The 20,621-nt window shown below is 45.4% G+C and overlaps 1 protein-coding gene across 1 annotated transcript; it reads left to right on the forward strand.

Annotated features, from left to right (window-relative positions):
• The first annotated feature begins 2,471 nt into the window (after window positions 1-2,471).
• Window positions 2,472-12,975, forward strand: LOC146189630 (myophilin-like). Its single transcript, XM_084603304.1, has 4 exons — window positions 2,472-2,657; window positions 10,453-10,562; window positions 12,215-12,425; window positions 12,670-12,975. Exons 1-4 carry the CDS (start codon window positions 2,592-2,594, stop codon window positions 12,862-12,864), a joined length of 582 nt encoding a protein of 193 aa, XP_084459430.1. The 5' UTR covers window positions 2,472-2,591; the 3' UTR covers window positions 12,865-12,975.
• The last annotated feature ends 7,646 nt before the right edge of the window (window positions 12,976-20,621 follow it).

Here is a 20,621-nt window from a genome sequence, read left to right on the forward strand (position 1 = left end):
TGGGCTTCACATATCACCCCGTTATCACTGCTGACAGGCCGAACAAAACTGCCGTTTTTGTTTTGCTGGCTCCGCTGCCTTCGTCAGCATCCGAACAAAAACACTGTTCCTGATGGGTACTCCGTCTTCCTGCATGGTCATCATTGCGTTCCATGACTGCAGGCAATACTTTTTTTTTTTTGTGACAGAAATAGTCTACAAAATTCCTATTTAGGATTGACCGCTGTCTCTCGGAAACAGGCCTTCCGGCAAAAACTGCAAAGAACAACACAAAAAAATATACGAGGGACTTTAGCGATTAAAGTAGTGAAAGGCGAAAGCCTGAAAAGTCTCATCTTGTCTAGCGTTCCTGCCAGAGAAAGAACGCTATAGCAGACGACAGTCCAGGAAGAGGACACACACATATGCGCTCTGTATCTGCAATCCCACACTTGAACGCGCGCCAAGGAACACCACGCGACAGGAGCGATGGCGTACCATCCAAACGCTCACTTGTCGGAGAAAGTGTGACAGATGCTGCGTCTTTCCTCCAGAAGTCTCATCTTGTCTAGCGTTCCTGCCATCTGCAATCCCACACTTGAACGCGCGCCAAGGAACGCCACGCGACAGCCGCCCCAAAAGCGGGACACGCTTTGTCCACGACAGTATGAGCCATTAAAGGCTCTCGCCTTAAAAACTATTAGCTGGCGATGACTGCCTGCTGAGGAGTCCTTGAACGGAAAAATGGTAACAGTCTTGTATACTCGCCATTGACGCGAACCTTAATGACAGATTTCTTTCTTGTTCCTTTCTAGTCATTTTTTTTAATATACAGATATCCTTGCCTGGCTAGTAGAGAGTATTTACTCCCTTATACCGACATCTAAGCCGCGAAGTTTTATTCAGCTAACTCCGTATTTTCCTACCAGTGTTGTGTACACGCGTTATCTTTGCATTCACATTCATACGGTTTTCTTTTGATGTCATAATAGCCATACGGAGCAATATAAATCCTTCTCATGGCTTCGCTGTAGAATAAAAATTCGTCCCGGTCCGCGGATTGAACCGAGGACCACCGCCTGTCCGGGCAGTCGCTCTACAAAGCTAACCGGGACACGTATTAGCAAACCATATCCCGTAGGAGCACACGAGCAGACGCCGCTCTGGCGCGTGATTCCTCTGAGCAGCGCCACCAGACGACAAATAGTGGATATATTGTCGAAACGTATAAGGACACATTTAAAGGCTATGTTCTAGTCGTTTTGGTGGCGCAATAGATTAACACCACACATCTCGTCACTGATGCCACTTAAACATGCGTTCTACTCCTGTGTTGTATTTTTTTTTTTCTGAATATTGTTTTTGCCTTCACTGTAATTATATCCTGCCTTCAGTGAGTGTATGTTACCTTTAGGTTGCGTTTACAGACACCTTTGAGTAACAATCGGTATGACAACGGTTACACTAAGCAATTACCTTCCCCATAATAATTTCCTGCCTCGGTGAGTGTATGTTACTTTTAAGGTTGCGTTCAGAGACATCTTTCAGCAACAATCACCGTTTACAGTGTGTGTATGTACCTTTATGTTGTGTTCAGAGGGATCTTTCAGCAACAATCGCCGTTTAACTCGCTGAAGGCGTCGTCTGCTCCAGTGCGCCTACGGGATATGGTTTGGCAATACGCGGGGTTGCTAACAGACGGCAAGATGAGGACCAATTGACCAACAGCTCGAAGCGCGGGAACGGCATCAGTTCAATGCATATTGACGAACGCACAACGTGAAGTACGTATATTTCGATTAAACAGTGACCACTATTTGCCGGAGCAAGCAGTGTTTTGTGTCTAATTGGAATCTACTTCATCTTGGAGGTTTCGTCCGAATACGTCTGACTAAAACTATACCAATGCCCCTCTCTTATAAAAGTCACACTTCGATGTTCCAGGTAAACGATGTAAGCGGGCTAGCGTTATTTGCATAACAAAGAGCACAGTGCATGCGAGAAGCCGTGAACCTTTCCACTGCGCCAGTTTTAAAGAGGCCAGTTGCGTCAGCATGGCATATCTAATGCATGGTGACCCCTGGAGGATTGCACAAAAGGCGTGCCAAGCACACACCCAACCAATGGCTTAGGAAGCAACCCCACCAGGACGTGACACATGTTTCATGACCGACACTGCCGTCAAAATTCGAGGCAACCCACGCAGCCTAAACGGCGCGGGAAAAAACAACAGCGACAAAAAAGTGCGCCGAATGTTTCACAGAGCAGCACGGCCGCTTATCCACAGGGCGCTATTTGTGTGTTCGGCCCCCTCGCCAGACTCCCGCTCCCCTCTTCTGGGAGCAGTTGTTGTTTGCTTTACTTTTAAAATTGGCGACCTCTGCTTGCTTTTTTTTCTCTTTCTTCGAATCGTTATCTTCTGTACGGCGCTAAGTTCTATTTCCGGAAAGCGCAAGTTGCCGGCCGCCCCTGTGTCGTCTGCTGCCAGCGCCCCTAGCGGCAACACCACCCACAGCTCGACCAGAAACAACGTTGTTCGCCGATAATCTGTCTCTAGCGAGCTCAACCGCCAGCGGATTAGCGTTAGAGTCTCTCATTCGGTAATCTCCGCCATGCGACAGCTCAAGAAAGCCGATATAGATCAGAAGGAGTGGGAAGATGACCTGCAGCCTCATCAGGTAAGCGTGCGCGTTATTTCTTGGCGCACCACAGCGCTGACTCGCGAGGCCTCAGCTGTTTTAGCACGCTGTCACAATGTGTCTCAAGGTATGATCAACCTGGAAAGTGGTTTCTAGACTGCTGACGTGCTTGGATGTCTGCGAGCAGACGACAGAGAAGCCAGAGCCACATCCCCGGTGCACTGTTGTGGTTATCGACGGGCTGCGTCGACTAGACTTGAAAGTTAGGTGAATTGGATGTCAATTAAGCAGTCTGATGCCCCCAGTTTACGATCAGTGATAAAACATAGGCAGCAGAAGCTGTGCGCGTTGCATTCCATAGTTCTTTAGCTTGTTTGAGCAAGCCCCAGTTTCATCAAACACGTGTTATCGGTTAAAGGCAGGCTTGAGATATATAAGTGCTCCCTGATCCTTTTTCAGTGCTTTATTTCGATATCTTTTTTCTTTTCGATATGCGAGCATCTCGCTGAGACCTTTATCCCAAATACTGCTGTCGTACCTTGAGTCCTGATGACTAGTAATATGTGACCAGAAATCTATTTTAAACTCGCCCTTAACGCAAGCAAAACTTCCGTTTTGCGTAATAACTGATTTGGTATGCGCGGGTGTTCTGGTTTGCTTGTCGAATTAGCAATGTTTACTTCATTAGTTTCCTGCAATGTCGTGGAGCACAATAGAACGGTATTTAATTGTCCTGTCGAAAGCTAACATTTTTATTAAAAAGCACGCGCAGATGCGCACAGCGGAACAGTTAATCCGAGCCTAATCGGGCGCATCTTTATATCATGTTTGGTTTAAAGCACCGTCATTGAAGGTAACACGTGCGTATGCCCCCACGACAGTGACGACGGAAGTACGTTTTCAGTGTGGTTGGAAAAATGTTTTTGTTTTTCTTTGCTTATTGCTGATGTACTTGAAAAGTATTCGTTCACTCTCATTTCTTGCATTTACGCGCAGAACGATACCAGCGAGCAAACTGCGTTCAATAAGGTACTCACGCCAGCCTGTTTTTTATTGTTGAAATTGCTTTTCTATTTAAAACCAAAAGGATGTCACGCTCCTGTGTTTTGTGTGCGTCATCAATGTAGAATTGCCTAATATTGCGTCGTGATAGAAACCAGGTTGTCCGAAGTTAGGCGACAGCAGAAAAAAAAAAAGTAAATAGTGCAGGAAGTCAGGTAGGAGGAGTGGAGGTTGAGTTTCCACATAAGAATACATGGGGGAGGGGAGCTCCGCTCCCCCAGAGCCGTCAACATTAAAGAGAAGTTCCATTTTTAATTCTTTATCAGCAGTATAGTTCGACATGTCGAATATTAAATATAAAGTTCGTTGATTTGGCTTCGCAACGGTTTAGTTGCGAGACAGCGCTGTGTTTGTTATTCTCTGTTTTCCTTGTTTTTCGTGCTAGTTTTTTCCTAATGAAGAGGCAATATTGCGTTGCGTAATTGAAGGGCGCAAACAGCGAAGGTGAGCATAGATGTTTTGTTGTTGTTTTTTTTCTTAGCCGGCAGTCTAGTTCGAAATATCGGACGCTAAAATGCACATTTCAAAACTCGTTGGGTGAACTTTGTCACATGCATATCTTTTAAACGACGTTGCTGCGCGTGGTATTGTCGCCACAGTGACGTCATCGAATACACGAACGGTGTCTGTACACTATGCATTAAGAAATTCGAGCTATGCCACACCGTAAATAACCAATACTGCAAAGCCAACGCAACGGCCTTTATATTTGACATTCGATATATCGAACTACACTGCTGACGAATTAAAAATGGCACTCTTCTTTGATATTGACGGCCTTTAATTTCGCTACGTAATATTGCCCCATAAAATCATAAAGTTGGTTTGTCAATTAAAATTGATTAATTGTCTGATCGTTACACTATCACATACGTACATGATGTCCGCATTGATGTACAGCCCAATTGCACGGACGTCGCGGATTTATCTCTCGTAGTTTTAAAATACAAATGTACATATAAAATAAAAAAATCTGCGTACCTGTAGATATATGCACTATCATGCACCGGCTGACTAAATTTGCAGGCGTATTCAGCCATAGAAGTGAAAGTTGAGCCAACAGCCTATAAATGCTTGGGCGTTTATGGCAGCGGATAGGCCCCGTGTCGCAAGCAGTCGTAGATGTGTCTGTGAAGAAGAATTTCATAGACGACGGTACACGATACCGTATCTCTGGCAAAGTCACGTGTAGTACGCGGCTCCGTGTTGCTCCCGCCGGTCGCGGAGACAGCATCCACTCGAAGCCATACGGCTTATTGGTTTTACGTCCGGGTTGATCCTTCATGGCTCACCGAGATATATTTGTGGGCGAGAGACACTCAGAGTGCTGTACCGTTGTACTGTCACATGTGTCATGTACCAGTTATTGGATTCTTTTCGGGACGCCACACATGAAATAAGGTCAGGGTAGAACGAGAGAAAGAACTGTTCACACAGTATGAAAGTGCGCTCAGAAAGGGTTGAAGGGGAGCTTCAGTTCTCAAGCCGAGCCAACGTTTTGACCAGGGGGGCTTGTCTTCGTCTGGGTCAGTTACATCTGCAATCAGGAGCTGGATACCACCGCTCACCCGACGGTCCTTAGGCGGCATCTGGACGCCGCTGCGGTGATTTAGTTCTTGAGATTGGAGATGTCCGCAGCTACAGATAGCGCAGATGACAGTTTGCACGACGAACTGAGTACGATTGCAGGCAGGAACCGTCCTCGTGTTTTCGAGCAGTCGTCCCTTGGGATGCCAGGCTGGGCGTGTCGCTCGGTCCCCTGCCCCATCATTTTCCATGGCTTTCTTTGTGTCCTTTCTTCCTGCCCTCCGAACACTCGCGCAGGTGAGCGCGTCGTTCGTCGACCCTTCTTCGCCGCCGGTTTTCGGCGGCACGATTAGAAAAAAAAGATGTGGTTAGGTCGGCGGTTCCTGACTCATCACGTAGCCCGCACCTGTTTGTTCCAGCACGTGCAGCTAGCCGTCACACATGTAATCAGCGATTATAGATTAGCTTGACTTAACGGGTCTTGTCGGCGTGTTCGGCGAAAAATCCCTGACATGGCTCTGGTAGTTAGCAGGAGACATGCCCAGGCACTGATTTGTCTAGTGGTTTGTGTAACGGAGATCCGGACCATGAAAAGGAAATAACAAGAAGAATAAGGTTGGGATGGAGCGCATTTGGCAAGCACTCGCAGATTATGACTAGCAGCTTACCGGTATCGCTCAAGAGGAAAGTATACAACAGTTGCACCTTACCTGTACTCACCTATGGGGCTGAAACGTAGAGGCTAATGAAGAGGACAACGCAGAGGGCTATGCAAGAAAAAATTATAGGGGTGACATTAAGAGATAGGAAGCGTGCAGAGTAGGACAGAGAAATAACTCAAGTTACCGACATTCTAGTGGAAATTAAGAAGAAGAAATGGGCATGGGCAGGACATGTAGTACGAAGAGAGGATAACCGATGGTCGCTTAGGGTAACAAGCTGGATTCCAAGGGAAGGAAAGCGTAGCAGGGGGCGGCAGAAAGTTAGGTGGGCGGATGAGGTTAAGAAGTTCGCAGGGGTCAAGTGGATGCAGCTAGCACAGAACCGGGTTAATTGGAGAAATATGGGAGAAGCCTTCGCCCTGCAGTGTGTATAGTCAGGCTGATTATGATGATGATGATGATGTGTAACGTAAACAGCACGTGATGTAGTATACTTAGATGGAACTGCCAAATTGAGTCGCTCAATTCAAGTAGCAGTGTGGGGTAAGAAATAAGTCCAGGGCTCTTGGATGCTGTGTCAGGCACGCTACCCCTCTATATACCACGAAGGCCCTTTCGCACGGCTCGGTTAAGGCCAGTATATATATATATATATATATATATATATATATATATATATATATATATATATATATATATATATATATATATATATAGACATGGATTGCTTGTTACTAATGGGCCAGAGTTAAATTCAAACAGGATGTCACAGAACTTTCCCGATTATCTATTTTATTCCTAAATAAAATAGATAATCGGGAAAGTTGTGTGACATCCTGTTTATATATATATATATATATATATATATATATATATATATATATATATATATATATATATATATATATATAGCCTCCGGCATGCGGCCTTATCACTCTGATTCTGGATCGCGTATCAGTTTTGTATCCCGTGTTTGTTCATGCTCGTTGTCGCGATACGACACGTTATCATTTTCTTTGTCGCCAACGATGCGCCGAGATCTGTATCGAAGATTCCGATCATTTGCGTATGTTTCTACAATGTTCCAGGTTGTACTGGTAGCAGTTTGCGACGTTATCTAGATCGTTCTGAGCAGCCTTTAAATTGAGCGTTGACGAGTGTGACGGGCAATCTTTATTCGACATCGACGAGCACGTTTGTTGCTATCGCCGCCGCCGAGTTGCTTAGTTCTTTTGCGGGCGCAAGTCAGCCCAATAAAGAGTTCATTTCAGTACCATCAAGCCTGTGTCTTCTTTTGGTGTCAACGGCCTTGTCGCCACTACGTGACAATATATATATCTATATCGGGCGGTCGCTTACGACCGGTAACTGGATGACGTTGTAGTTCAGCGATGCTGATAAGCACGTATGAAATACTAGGGAGACAAATTAAGGGACGGGTAATTAAACGAAAAGGAAATTAATGCATACGAACGATGAACTCCAAGGGAAGCCGCAGGCTGAAGCTATTAATTTTATCGCGTCATGTTCTTATAGGCGGAGCTGATAAGTATATAATTTTTAATTTTTCTATGGTATGTGCACGTGCTCCACTTTTAGCACCGATACAAGCATACTATTTAGGTCATGTGATCTGCCGTGTTGGGTGAGTGGTTAGGGCCCTCTACTGTTCAACCAAAGGTGCTGGTTCAATCCTGGTCGCTGCGGCTGCTTTTCGAAGGAAGTGGAGAGCAAGGTGCCTGTGTACTGTTCGATGTTAGCGTGTGTTAGAGAAACCCAGGTGGTCGAAATTATTCGGAGCTCTTTATTAGTGTGCCTGAGTCGCTTTGGGACGTTAAACCTTATATGCAAACTAAACGAAAACAAGGAAAAATGCCAGTTACATAACAAAGCCCCGTTTCGACCCTCCCTTCCATGCCTTCCACACATATTCGCGTATGCCTCCTACACTTTTTTTTTTTTTTGCCCAAAACAGCTTGGCAATACTTTCATGGCTGTTGCTGGTAGTTATTTAGCGTCATTTGTCAGCACGGTACACAATGAGACAGGAGAAGTGTATGTCGGCAAAGAACTAGTCAGGCGTCTCGTTTTTCGATGGTCTCTGCAGCCTATCTCCTCCGCTCTAAAACACCAAAAAGGCGGCCGCTGCAACCACCCGCCGGCACCCACATCTCTCCTCTCTTCTGGAATATAAACACGAATATATTGCTGCACAAAGCCAAAGTTCGTTGGCGTTGTGAGCGAAAAGTTACGAGTATGCTGGCAGGTGGCAGCTGACATGGCCGCTCAATGACTGGACATATAGGTTGACTGGCGTTACGTTTGGCAGGAGCTGCCACTTCAGGCCTGTATCCTGTCATATGGGAAGGTGATATCGGAATCAACCTGCCAGGACCGTTCCATCCACGTTACCAATAAACTATGCTTCACATCACACCCTTAAAAGCAGAGCTTAAGTGTCTTCGATAATTGTTTTATTTTTATCATTTGGCCCTAGTGAGCTGAGGCATCTCTATATACGTTGAAAGGAGAGGTGTGGTATCGTTATGTGCCTCGTTGGTAACCTCAGAAAACGACCGATAGATGGCATACAATTGCCGTTTCGCGAATAAGACTAGCCAACATGCTCTAGAAATCCGACATGATGTGTGTTCTTTCGCACTTGGGGGGGGTCTGAGAACGAAAGAAGCGCAAATGCGCTAATGTAGGCTGGAAACTGCGCGTTGTTGTGTGTGTGTGTGTGTGTGTGTGTGTGTGTGTGTGTGTGTGTGTGTGTGTGTGTGTGTGTGTGTGTGTGTGTGTGTGTGTGTGTGTGTGTGTGTGTGTGTGTGTGTGTGTGTGTGTGTGTGTGTGTGTGTGTGTGTGTGTGTGTGTGTGTGTGTGTGTGTGTGTGTGTGTGTGTGTGTGTGTGTGTGTGTGTGTGTGTGTGTGTGTGTGTGTGTGTGTGTGTGTGTGTGTGTGTGTGTGTGTGTGTGTGTGTGTGTGTGTGTGTGTGTGTGTGTGTGTGTGTGTGTGTGTGTGTGTGTGTGTGTGTGTGTGTGTGTGTGTGCGCGTGCGTGCGTGCGTGCGTGCGTGTGTGCGTGTGTGCGCGTGTGTGTGTGTGTGTGTGTGTGTGTGTGTGTGTGTGTGTGTGTGTGTGTGTGTGTGTGTGTGTGTGTGTGTGTGTGTGTGTGTGTGTGTGTGTGTGTGTGTGTGTGTGTGTGTGTGTGTGTGTGTGTGTGTGTGTGTGTGTGTGTGTGTGTGTGTGTGTGTGTGCGCGCGCGTGCATTTGTGTGTTTCTTAAATTAAAGATTTAACTAAAAACCATAAAATCGACAAACTCCTCTTTTCAGATTGGGGTGAAATTATAATTAGCGAAACGGGGTCCATCTCTCAAATCAAGCTTTTAATCCAAACGTTCTGTTTTTGAATCGCCTTTGTTTCCCGTTTAGAGCTGGCTGCGGTCAGTTCGGTTTTCCAGCTTTAATGCTAGGACCACTGAGTGCGAATTTATGTTGGCGTATGTCGATATATTACGCGGTCTGACACAAAAATACTAGTTTCACGAAATACGGACTACTTATAATCTGCAAACGTTAAAACATTCAGATATCAGAACCATCACACGTTTTCGCAAGATGTCGGAGGTGTGTAAAACCAACCGTTAACCCGGGAGCTGGTGACTACACCGCCATTCAGACTAAAACGGTGGTCACAGAGCCCCTTCCCGCTAGTCACGAATTTGAATCAAGAGGCGGAAAAATTTTAGGTCCAATTTTGCCGGCAATAAATTCATCATTTGCAGTCCGACAAACATCAAGGCAGCCAGAATGGCCCTCAGAATGATTTCTTACGAAAAGAAAAGGTTGGAGATCTACTCTGCGTCCCTTTAAATAGGCAAAGAAGGTGGGGATGCAGAGGCGCAAGTATAATAGCGATCGAGAAGGCATTATTCATGCATAGGGGTAGAGAGGCCATAAAGAAGAAAACCCGTACCAGCCTGAGATGAAGCGCTTTAAAATCCAGCACTGCGGATCACCTGTGTGTGTACGCGCCGTTTGTTGTGAACTCAACAACAGTTCAACGTGCAAATGCGTGACATGCGCCTTCCTGTCACAATCTCATGGTCTATCGTTTCTCGACTTTTTGGGCCAGATTTTAACTCCGCTTTCTCTCCAGCCTGTTTTACAGCTAGGGGGATTGAAAGAGGCCCGAATTTGAGGCTTCCGGTCGAGTCAGAATAGAACAGTATAACCAGCTACCGCCATCTACCGTCCCCCTCTTAGCCCATTTTGGAGTCACCACAAAACTTACCTAACTGACTCTAGCCCAAACGACACCGCACCATAGATCACTGCTCTCGGATTCATTTCTCTCCCGGTTTTTCGCCTCTTTCATCCATCCACTTAAACTTGCGCTGCAAATTATTCGTCGTTATCTCGCAGGAGTCCGAACTGGATACAAAACCGCGTTTTGTTTTTAAATAAGATATTAGTTACAGGCAGTGGCTCCCCTTTGAGAAACGCACCGAATTGCCCACATCGGTTACCCTCTCACCCTCTCGTGGCACTTACCTGATGGTCATCCTCCCATCCACTGCGCAGCGCGACAACACCAAGGAGAGCCAGATCCTCATGTGGATCTGGAACTGCCTCGAAGAAGTCAGCTGCCTCGACTACGACCAGTTCCTCAAGGACGGAGTGGCACTCTGCAAGTGAGTCGTCGCCCTCTCGTACGCCTCTCGGTGTGACCGCAGTCATAATCAAACTGACTATACACTTAGCGTGGGAATAAGGCATCTCCCTCCATCCCTAGAATTAACCCTGTCCTGTCTCATCAGTCCAACTATACACTTAGCCCAGGGCGGGATAAGGCCTCTCTCTTTATCCCTGCAAATAACTGCCCTGGCTCAGCTGCGGCTCCCGCAAACAACCTGTTTCATTCGCTCCCCTGATTCTCTAGCGTCCCCTGTTACGTTTGCCTTCTTTTTTATCAATTCCATACCCTTAACAATAACCGGTTCGCCGAGTTCTGATAGCGTTTCTTTAGTGTTCTATTTGTGTCTCTGGATTAGAGTAAACGCGTAACGTTGCCAGCAAGGTGGTAGGCTCCGCTTCGTTTGCGGTTTGCGTCTCGAGAGCGTTTGCTTTAGTCTGTGCTAAATAATTACTCCCTTACTGCAAAATTACTGCCTTACTGCAAATCTGCTCCGCCTTGATGGAGTCCTCTGAACTTACAATAATTAGCACCCATCCCAGTTCGAATTATTGGTCATTTCGCTCTCCCGATACCACGTAATCTGCTAGCCTTCCGGGCTAGCTCAGATGGTGGAGCGGCTGTTCCGAATAAGCGGTGATCCCGGGTTCAAACCACGCATCAGGACTAATTTTTCTTCAACCACGAATTTGTTGTGAAGTCTGTACAGGTTTCCTTTGTAGCCGCATTGATGTGTTTAGATGGACGACAATGTGCAATTAATCTGTTATAATTAAATTACTGCGCAGATACCGAGCGTCCTCGACAATTAGTTTGCCAAGTAGTATGCCAATTGATTTGTTAGTTATGCCAAGCTTTTGGCCATATATGTGCGCACGCTTCTTCCGCGTAACAACTGATGAATAGCTGGCGTTGCTTCGCATAAAGCAGAACAGCATAGGAGATGACGCTACCTACAGCATCAGGAATTGAGGACGTACACATATACTCGCAATGCTTTCTACTCTTCATGCTTTCACGATATCAAAACTAAGGAATGCTGTACCTGGAACCATTCTCTCTACAAGCTGGAGTCGCTTTGTTATGCGCCAGAAAAGCTTTTGATAAGAGGCAATGTAAAGGGGAAACTTCAATATAGAGTACAATACATTGATATGCGTCCCTTTTATCACCATGCTGCAGGTTCAGGCCTACCTAAAAGTCGGACTACGTTATATAGGGATATTTAATAATGCACACAGTGCTTTTGTTCATTCAACAGTCCCTCAAAAGAGTTTTTTGGTCCAATATTGTTTCTTAGGCCCCGCCGGGGTGGCGCAGTGGTTACGGCGCTCGACTACTGTTCCCAAGGACGCGGGATCGAATCCCGGCCTCGGCGGCCGCTTTTCGATGGAGGCGGAAAGCAAGGTGCCCGTGTGCTGTGCGATGTCAGTGTACGTTAAAGAACCCCAGGTGGTCGAAATTTCCGGAGTCCTCCACTACGGCGTCTCTCATAGCCTGAGTCGCTTTGGGACGTTAAACCCCACAAACCTAACCAAACCAATATTGTTTTTTATATTATGTGGACGTTTTAGTCACGCTGATTACACATCTGTTAAGCTTTCCGCGCACGGTTGTGACATTGCTTAAACAACTTCACGTGGCGCACAGGCTGATGAACCACCTTCGGCCGGGTTCGGTGAACATGGAGGAGGTGAGCAGCGGCACCGACTTCCGCCAAAAGCGGCGCAACATCGAGCTCTTCCTGCGCGCGGCCAAGGCGTACGGAGTCGAGGAGCGGCTTCTCTTCCAACCCGAAGACCTGCTCTTCATGCGGCACCTGCCTAGGGTCACGCGATGCATCTACGCCCTCGGAAAGCTGGTACGCTACACAGCGCGAGGGCACGTACATTTTTAGCAGTTCACTTCGGCAACTGCAATCTGAAAACTTTCGTTGCTATGGTGAAGTGATTATTAGTTGCTCCTTCGTTCTCAAGACTGCATCCATCACCGCGCATCCGTGGCGCCATCTAGCGCCCTTAGGGCGATCTGCGCATGCGCACTCACAGCACGCGGTAGAGGAATGAACTATGCTAAAATCCTATAATTACGGGTCGCCTTTGCAGGTTGACCAGGACACAGGCTACTCGGGCCCTAAGCTGGGCGAAGAGCCGTACGACCCGGTGAACGCAGCCGCAGGGAGGCGCCGGGGAGGCATGCCCATCGGAGACGACATCTATGTGGCGCATGTCAACGTCCGGGACGTCATTCGCCGGCTTCCGTCGCTCGTTGAGGGCGAAGACGTCATCTCCGTCGGCTGAAGTATGACTTAGGAACTAATAAATGGACATTCGCACAGATTCTGTACACGACATAATTTATACGAACGAATAATATATACAACTCCATCGTTTAAAGACACTATCTCCATGGTCGTATTGCCAGCTCACGGACAATCGCCCCACTGCTTCCCCGTCGATATCATCCGCACATCTGCCTGAAGGGTGCATATTATATACCGATGCATCACATACTGCAGAGCGAGGAGTTACTTCTGTGTATAGTCCCTCTCATCCGCATCTCAACACTCATGGCATTTGCATTCGGCAGTAGCAGCAGTAGCACATCGACGACGCTTGTCTTGAAAAGTGCCTGACGCATTTCTTCCACTTCGCAGTTTTACGGCTGGGCCTCCACTCGAGCTCAACCCTTGACGCATGGCTCCACTGCGGCTGTGCTGCGCTTGAAAAATTTCCTGCCGACGCCGGAGCAAGGTTACAAAGATTGCGGATCATATCTGCGTCTAACATCCATCGTATCTGGCTTGCTCCCATTGGCCCCAGCTACGACGTTCGAACTACCGAGGTTTCTTCGGCGATACTGGGAAGCACCGCTCCGCATTTGCATTCGGCAGTAGCAGCAGTATAGCACATCAAACGAAGCTTGTCTTGAAAAGTGCCTGACGCATTTTTTCCACTTCGCAGGTTGGTGGCTTTGCTTCTTTTATTATTTTTTGTTTGTTTGCATCTGCTGCTGCTGCCGAGTGCAAATGTTTAGTGATAGCTATGTTTAACCCTACGGGACTAGATAACCCTGACCTGTGTCTTTCTTGCCATGCTGCTATCCCGCCCAAAGATCCATTTGTAACCTGCGTAACGTGTGAATTCAACTACCACATCGGAAAAGCATGTTCAGGTCTAACAGCGAAAGTCTACAAAAATAAAAAGGCTGATAGCAGCATTACGCAGTGGAAATGTCGGACATGTGTAGTGGCGTCAGAGCGCACTGCGCGGCAGTCTAGCAAGCAAAGTTGTTCAGATGACTCCTCCCCGGTGAATAGCTATCCAAATAACGAACAGCAGGAGTTCTCCCAACAGGGACTAATGGCTATCGTATCAGATATGCAAAAAAAAAAACTATGCCTTCTGATGCCTTTAGTTCAGATGATGAATGCACATCCCGAGTTGAAGCGAATAGTAGCAAGAGTCTATTGGACTCATGTCTGATAAGTATGATGAAGTGCTCCAGCGTCAAACCAAGCAGGGCCGTGAACTAACAGACATCAAGGCGCGTCTTGCAGCAGTCAAAGACTCCGGCAGTTCGAATGTGATATTAGATTTAAAGGATCAAGTTAACGAACTTGAACAGTATGGCAGACGGCAGAATCTCGAGATACACGGGCTCAAATCAGAGGAAAATGAAAACCTCTTGTCTAAAATCAATGAGCTGGCTGCTTCCCTTGGTCTCTGTTCTCTTGACGAGGATGACATTAGAGAGTTTTAGCTTACCGTGATCCGCGATCCGCTACCGTGATCCGCCACCGCGTGTTCCACTGCGCATGCCCAGATCCCTTGACGCCGATAGATGGCGCCACATACTGGACGTCGGCACATATACCTGCCGCGTCGGGACCAATCAGCTTGTGCGCCCCGCCCACGCACGGTAGCGGGTCACGGTGGCGGATCGCGGATCATGGTAAGCTAAATCTCTGTATTGACGGAATCCACCATCTTTCCGCAAAAAAGGGGCGTGAGACTCCCATCCTTGTAAGGTTCGTTTCTAGAAAAACAAAAGCTTGAAGGACAAGGGTAAGCAAGTATTTGATAGTGGTTCAGATATCCGCTTCTACGATAATCTTATCCGACGAAACAAGAATCTTTTGTGGCTGGCACGCACAAGGGCAAAGCAAATGGGTTATCGCTTCACATGGCAGAAGAACGGAAAGGTGATGGTCCGTAAGGGCCCCGGAGACCCCATTTTGCGCATCAAGGAAACGACTCGGGCTGAAAGCGATGAATTGGAGGAGTGAACCTTAATCCATTGAGTTTCTTCTGCTTCTTTATCTCTGGCAGTATGGACTACGGAGCACCTTCAGAAAACTACAGCTATTATGCGATAGATGATTTTAACAGCATAGTAATGGGATTACCTTCCCACCCAAATAAGTCATTTTCTTTATTTTGCTTAAACTCGCAAAGTCTTCGAAACAAAGGAGATGCCGTTGACACTTATCTCAATTCACTTGCCCATAAATTTGAGGTTTTAGCATTTGCAGAAACGTGGTTCACTGATTCACTTGATGTTGTTCAATTTGAAAACTATTCTGATGTGTCTTTGTTCAGAGACAGCAAGAAAAGGGGGATGTGTCTCTCTATTTTCGTGATGGTGTATCACATGCCTGTCTACAGACATTTCCCGTTGTTGATTACGATTTTGAACTACTTGTTGCCGAATCTTGAGATGTTCTTATAATCGTCGTTTACCGATCACCGTCTGGGAACATTGAACGGTTTTTTTCTTACCTCGACAGTGTACTTCACTCGCTTACAGGACATAGCCAATCTGTTGTCGTCCTGGGCGATTTTAACATAGATATATTAACTGAGAGTACTGTATCTAAGAACTTTATTGCTATTATGTCCACCTACAGTTGCACAAATGTTATAAACCTGCCTACAAGAATCACCGCAAGTACCGGTACCGCTCTTGATTTATGCTTCACTGACTTTTTACCAAACGATGTCAAGTCGGGTGTGATGGCATGCGACGTCAGTGACCATCTTCCATTTTTTATTTTTCTACCCCATTCGAGGAAAACTTTTTCTAGAAACCCAGTTAGTTATTTTTATCGAAAAATTAATGGCGAAACAATAAATTGCTTGCGACGCATGATCTCAGAAGTGGACTGGTCAAATGTTTTTAATAAAATGGATCCTAGTCGCTCTTACGATGTCTTTGAAGAAAAATTTCAAAATGCCTATAATGCCGCCTTTCCTCTTGTTCGTAGCTATAAATACAAAAAGTCTAAAAAGCCGTGGGTCATAAAAGAGCTGTACAAAATAATAAGGCAGAAACACAATCTCTTTGCTGATTTTTTAAAGTGTAGGGACATGAATATACTGAAACTGTATAAAACCGTAAAGAATAAACTCAACACCGATTTGAAAACCGCAAAACAGGAATATTACGCAAAAGCGTTTGCTAATAAACATGCCCTAAATCAAATATGGAGGTCATACAACAATTTATTATCTAAACGATCTCAACCAACTCCAGTAGAAATTGTGGTAGATGGCGTCCTCCTCAGAGGTCGTCCCTTATCAGACACCAGTCGAAAAACATTACAGAACTGTGTCAAAAATGCGACAAAATATCCTGTAGTTCTGTCGTAACCATCGAATTTTTCTGTAGTTCTGTAGTACGTTTCTGTAGTTCTGTAGTACGTTTCTGTAGTACATTTCTGTTGTCTGTAGTTCTGTAGCACTTTCCTGTTGTAACTACAGAAATTTTTGATGTTACTACAGAATGTTCTGTTGTCACAACAGGTTTCCCGTCAAAAACCGCACAGAAATTCTGTCGTAACATCAGAAAATTTTCTGTAGTTTTTTTCCGACTATGTTCAACGAACACTTCTTGACGGTTGGTGAAAATCAGGCCGCACAAACGACGTGCACTGATCCAATGTCATTTCTTCAAGTCAGTCCAAAGTGTTCAATATTTCACTTCCCAACAACAACAGCCGAAATTTCTAGGTGTATGATGTGTCTAAAAAATAATCGTTCCGTTAGTGCTGATAGCATTAGGTTGAGGTAGTGAAAGCTGTATCCGATATTATCGCACCTTTGTTGTCCCATATATGCAACCAAATGCTCAAAGAAGGCAAGTTTCCAGAGAAATTAAAGATTGCGAGAGTTTGCGTGATACATAAGACAGGAAGCTATAACGATCCTTATAATTATCGCCCAATATCCGTTCTGCCTGTCTTCGCGAAAATTGCCGAGCAAGTTATCAACACCCGCCTTATTTCGTACCTCGCTAAGACCGGAGCTATTGCCAAAGAACAGTTTGGATTTCAGAAGGACAAATCTACGGAAAAAGCTTTACTTCTCATAAAAGACAAAATAATCTATAACATCGAAAACAGAATGTTTACACTTGGGCTATTTTTAGACTTTAGAAAAGCCTTCGACTCAGTCTGTCGCGAAATTTTACTACGCAAACTAGAATTCTACGTGGTACGAGGCTCAGCCCTCAGTCCTCTTGAGAGCTACTTGTCATCCAGAGTGTAATTTACAATGATCAACGACATACCTTCCAGCTACGGCTTTATACGCACTGGTGTGCCACAGGGCTCAATACTGGGTCCCATTCTATTCCTTGTTCACATAAATGATATTATTAATATCCCTCCTTGCTCCGAAACAGTTTTATACGCCGACGACACAAATATTTTCTTTACTGACGCGAATTTACAAACTATAGAGAGTAAAGCAAATATCTGGTTAGAAAATCTCTCATTATGGTTGCGGGCCAATAGGTTAGAATTATACATCACGAAGACGAAGTATGTAATATTCAGAGCTAAAAATAAAGTCATAGGAGATGAGCCAACTATACTATACAATTTAAACGTTATGCAGCGCGTAAAGTCAATAAAATTTCTTGCAGTTATATTTAATGAATACCTGCTGTGGACTGACCATATTAATCAAGTAAGAAAAAAGATTTCGCGATCTGTGGGCCTTCTAAACAAATTTAGGCTTCTATTACCAATGTGGCTAAAAAAAAAAAACAACTTTATTTCAGTTTAATTCAATCGCATCTTCACTATTGTCTGCTGGTATGGGGCGATACAACACAGGCTAATTTAAATGCTTTGTTTCTGCTACAGAAAAAGGCCATTAGAGCAACTGCTAGCCTAGCTTACTTAGAAAGCACGGACCAGTGGTGGAACAGCTTAGGGCTATTAACCATTTTTTCAGTTAAAAACTCTTCGGCTAGCGCTTGAAACGTATAATACAATTCATTCTGAACCTCAGTTTTTTGTAACGCCAGAACTACCTCAAAATCCATATCACCTTCGGCAATGGAAATAAGAACACCAAACGCAAGAACGAATTACGGGTTTAAAACGATTTGATATCAAATGACTGCCCTTTTAAATGAAAACAGAAATATCCATGACCTCTTGTACCAATGTAAAAGTAAAAAAATTTACAAGAGAAAAGTGATTGCCCTGCTGACTGCATGACGTTTTGGTACATCTTGTGATATACTGTGTATTCATATCAGTGAACAAGATTCTTTTTCTTTCTTTCCTTTCTTTCCTTTCATAACTTCCTGTATTTCATCATTGCTTCTTTTCAAGAAATCTTAATTTACTGTAACATGCTCTGTACAATTTTTCTTTCTTGTATGTTCGTCATAGATTGCCGTACCAGCAGTCGTGGCTTGTGATGGTTTCATGTTGTTGTTGTTTTTTTTTTTTCTTATTTATTCAGAACACCTTAGGTTAAGGTATTGTTATTTTTGAAAGGGATTTTGTTTCATGTGCTTGTGGAAACTGATGTCATGATGACCGCTACACGTATTGTATTTGCTTGTTTTGTATGCATGCGTCAAATGCAATTTGCTTCCCCAAGGGAGGAAGGCCCACGTCAGGCGTCGTGCCTTTTGGCCTTCTTCCTGAAGTGTAAAAAATGAAGTGCACTTCAAATAAATAAATACTACTACTCCTACTACGTGAGATATACCGCGGATACATGCACCCCTCTGGCTCTGGAACTTCAAGCCATTTACAATGCCATATATTCCCTTCCGCCAGTTCCTACATTCAATGCAGTTCATCTTTACACAGACTCTCTCACTGCCCTTAAACGGCTCAAGGCCGTTCGACGCACATTCCAAATAACACAGTCCATTCATTTGCTCTGTTCAAAGTACCCATGTCCTGTGCGCATACACTGGATTCGCGGCCATGCTCGCGATCCACATAATATTCAAGCGGATGCTATGACGCACATTAACACATCAGACGATCCACCACCTTCCCCTCTTCCCCCAGATCCGTTCCTGTCCCACGTTTCCGATTCGCAAGTTCTGCGCCACCGAACACGCGCTCTCATTCCTCCGTGTTCGCACCCTCTCCCCCGTAGTCTTACTCGGCAGGAGGAGGTAACAGTGCGCCGGATTCGGGCAGGGGCGGCTCTGACCCCATCTGTTCGACATCGATGGCGGGATAAAGATCTACAAGTGACTGACAGGTACCCTCACTGTGACACTGCACCTGACGTCTGCGATGTGCGTCACTTGTTGTGGACGTGTCCTTCAACGACTCGCATTAGACGACGGATACTCATGAAGGTGGGCCTGCGGTGGAATCGTAATTGCGATTATGAGAAGTGGACAATGGACAATCGCTACACTGCCAACCTCTGCGAATACATAATCGCAACTGGACTTCACTCCTTCTTTTAACTTTCTATCTCCTGCATCCCGTTCCCCCTTTCTCAACTTATGCCTTGTGGCAAACTTTTCGAAAAAAAAAATAATAATATTTACGTTCTTCGCGATTGACATAAAGCGCGCAAAAAAAGTGTTAACGCTAGTAGTTTTGGCTAAATGAGCTCTAACTAGACTACACCTCTCGATCTCGAAATTGAACGCTCGCGAAAGATTCCTATTTTGCCACTACATTGCAATCTAGACAATGATAACTCCCATATTTGCTCAGAAGCTCTCGGAACTGTAGAGTTCTCTTTATATTGCAGGTTTAAGACATCCCCGTGCAGTTACGCCGTGGCCTCTACTGGCTGCCAACAGATAGCTATACTTGCTGAATGTCCACGGAAGCTTTGTACATGCAGGTTTCACATTTCGAGCCATGCACTCGCTTGCCAACATGACTGCTCGAACACTGAGAATATGTTGGGATGCTCTCCCTGTTCTGCGTACAGAAACAAAAAATATCGTCCGGGACGAGCCTCGATAGGTAAATTCGCATCCCCTGCAAATATCAAAGGTGACATGTATTTTACTTTGAGCCCTTTTAATGTCATACTTAACCAGCCAAAGGACGAGACACAGGAAAGAAGAGGACAGGACAAGCCTTGTCCTGTCCTCTTCTTTGCTGTGTCTCGTCCTTTGGCTGGTTAAGTATGAACCTTTACCAACTTGCCCAGTCGTCAACCTTTTAATGTCAGTTCGATCATTTGGCATTTTGTTTAACCATTGTATGGCCACCTGTTATAGCTAGGACAGCCTGCAGTTCGCTTTCTCCGTCCCTCTCGAACTTTATAAGTGGTTCTGACGCTTGAATGCTAAGCCAAATGCTACATAATCGAATCATATTCGCGGCAGAGGGCATATATCGATGGGATCAATAAAAAAAAACGCCCGTGTGTTTAGAGACGTTGTTTCATTCTACACAAAAGATATAGCCCTACACTACGACGTCCCTCACAGCCTCTCCTCCACATGTACACCTCGAGGGCGTTGAACATTAAACACAATACCCTCTTGAACCATACGCCCACTTCGTTTCGCGGCATGTTGTTCGTGCGAAGTTTGCGAGTTACCCTTTTTTGCTGAACGGACTTTTAAAGAAGCTTCGATAGGCTTGGCTTGCTACGTAATTTTTTGTTTGTTTGTTTTTTTTTTTTTTTTTTTTTGCGAAACGGGGCGTCTGTCGTCTCAAGGCCTTCGCACCGACCCAGTCCAACCTCTCTTCCAACTCAACATCACACGTCCGTCGAAATGTTCCACCGTCACCAACGCATTCCAGTCAGGGTCACCAACC

The sequence above is a fragment of the Amblyomma maculatum genome, chromosome 5 (assembly GCF_055883805.1).
Source record: "Amblyomma maculatum isolate TAMU_Amacu chromosome 5, ASM5588380v1, whole genome shotgun sequence".
Classification (NCBI taxonomy): domain Eukaryota; kingdom Metazoa; phylum Arthropoda; class Arachnida; order Ixodida; family Ixodidae; genus Amblyomma; species Amblyomma maculatum.

Coding starts and splice junctions, on each gene's coding strand:
- LOC146189630 (XM_084603304.1), top strand. CDS start 2,592: ATGCGACAGCTCAAGAAAGCCGATATAGATCAGAAGGAGTGGGAAGAT. Junction 10,563..12,214: donor GACGGAGTGGCACTCTGCAA/GTGAGTCGTCGC, acceptor CGTGGCGCACAG/GCTGATGAACCACCTTCGGC. Junction 12,426..12,669: donor TCTACGCCCTCGGAAAGCTG/GTACGCTACACA, acceptor TCGCCTTTGCAG/GTTGACCAGGACACAGGCTA.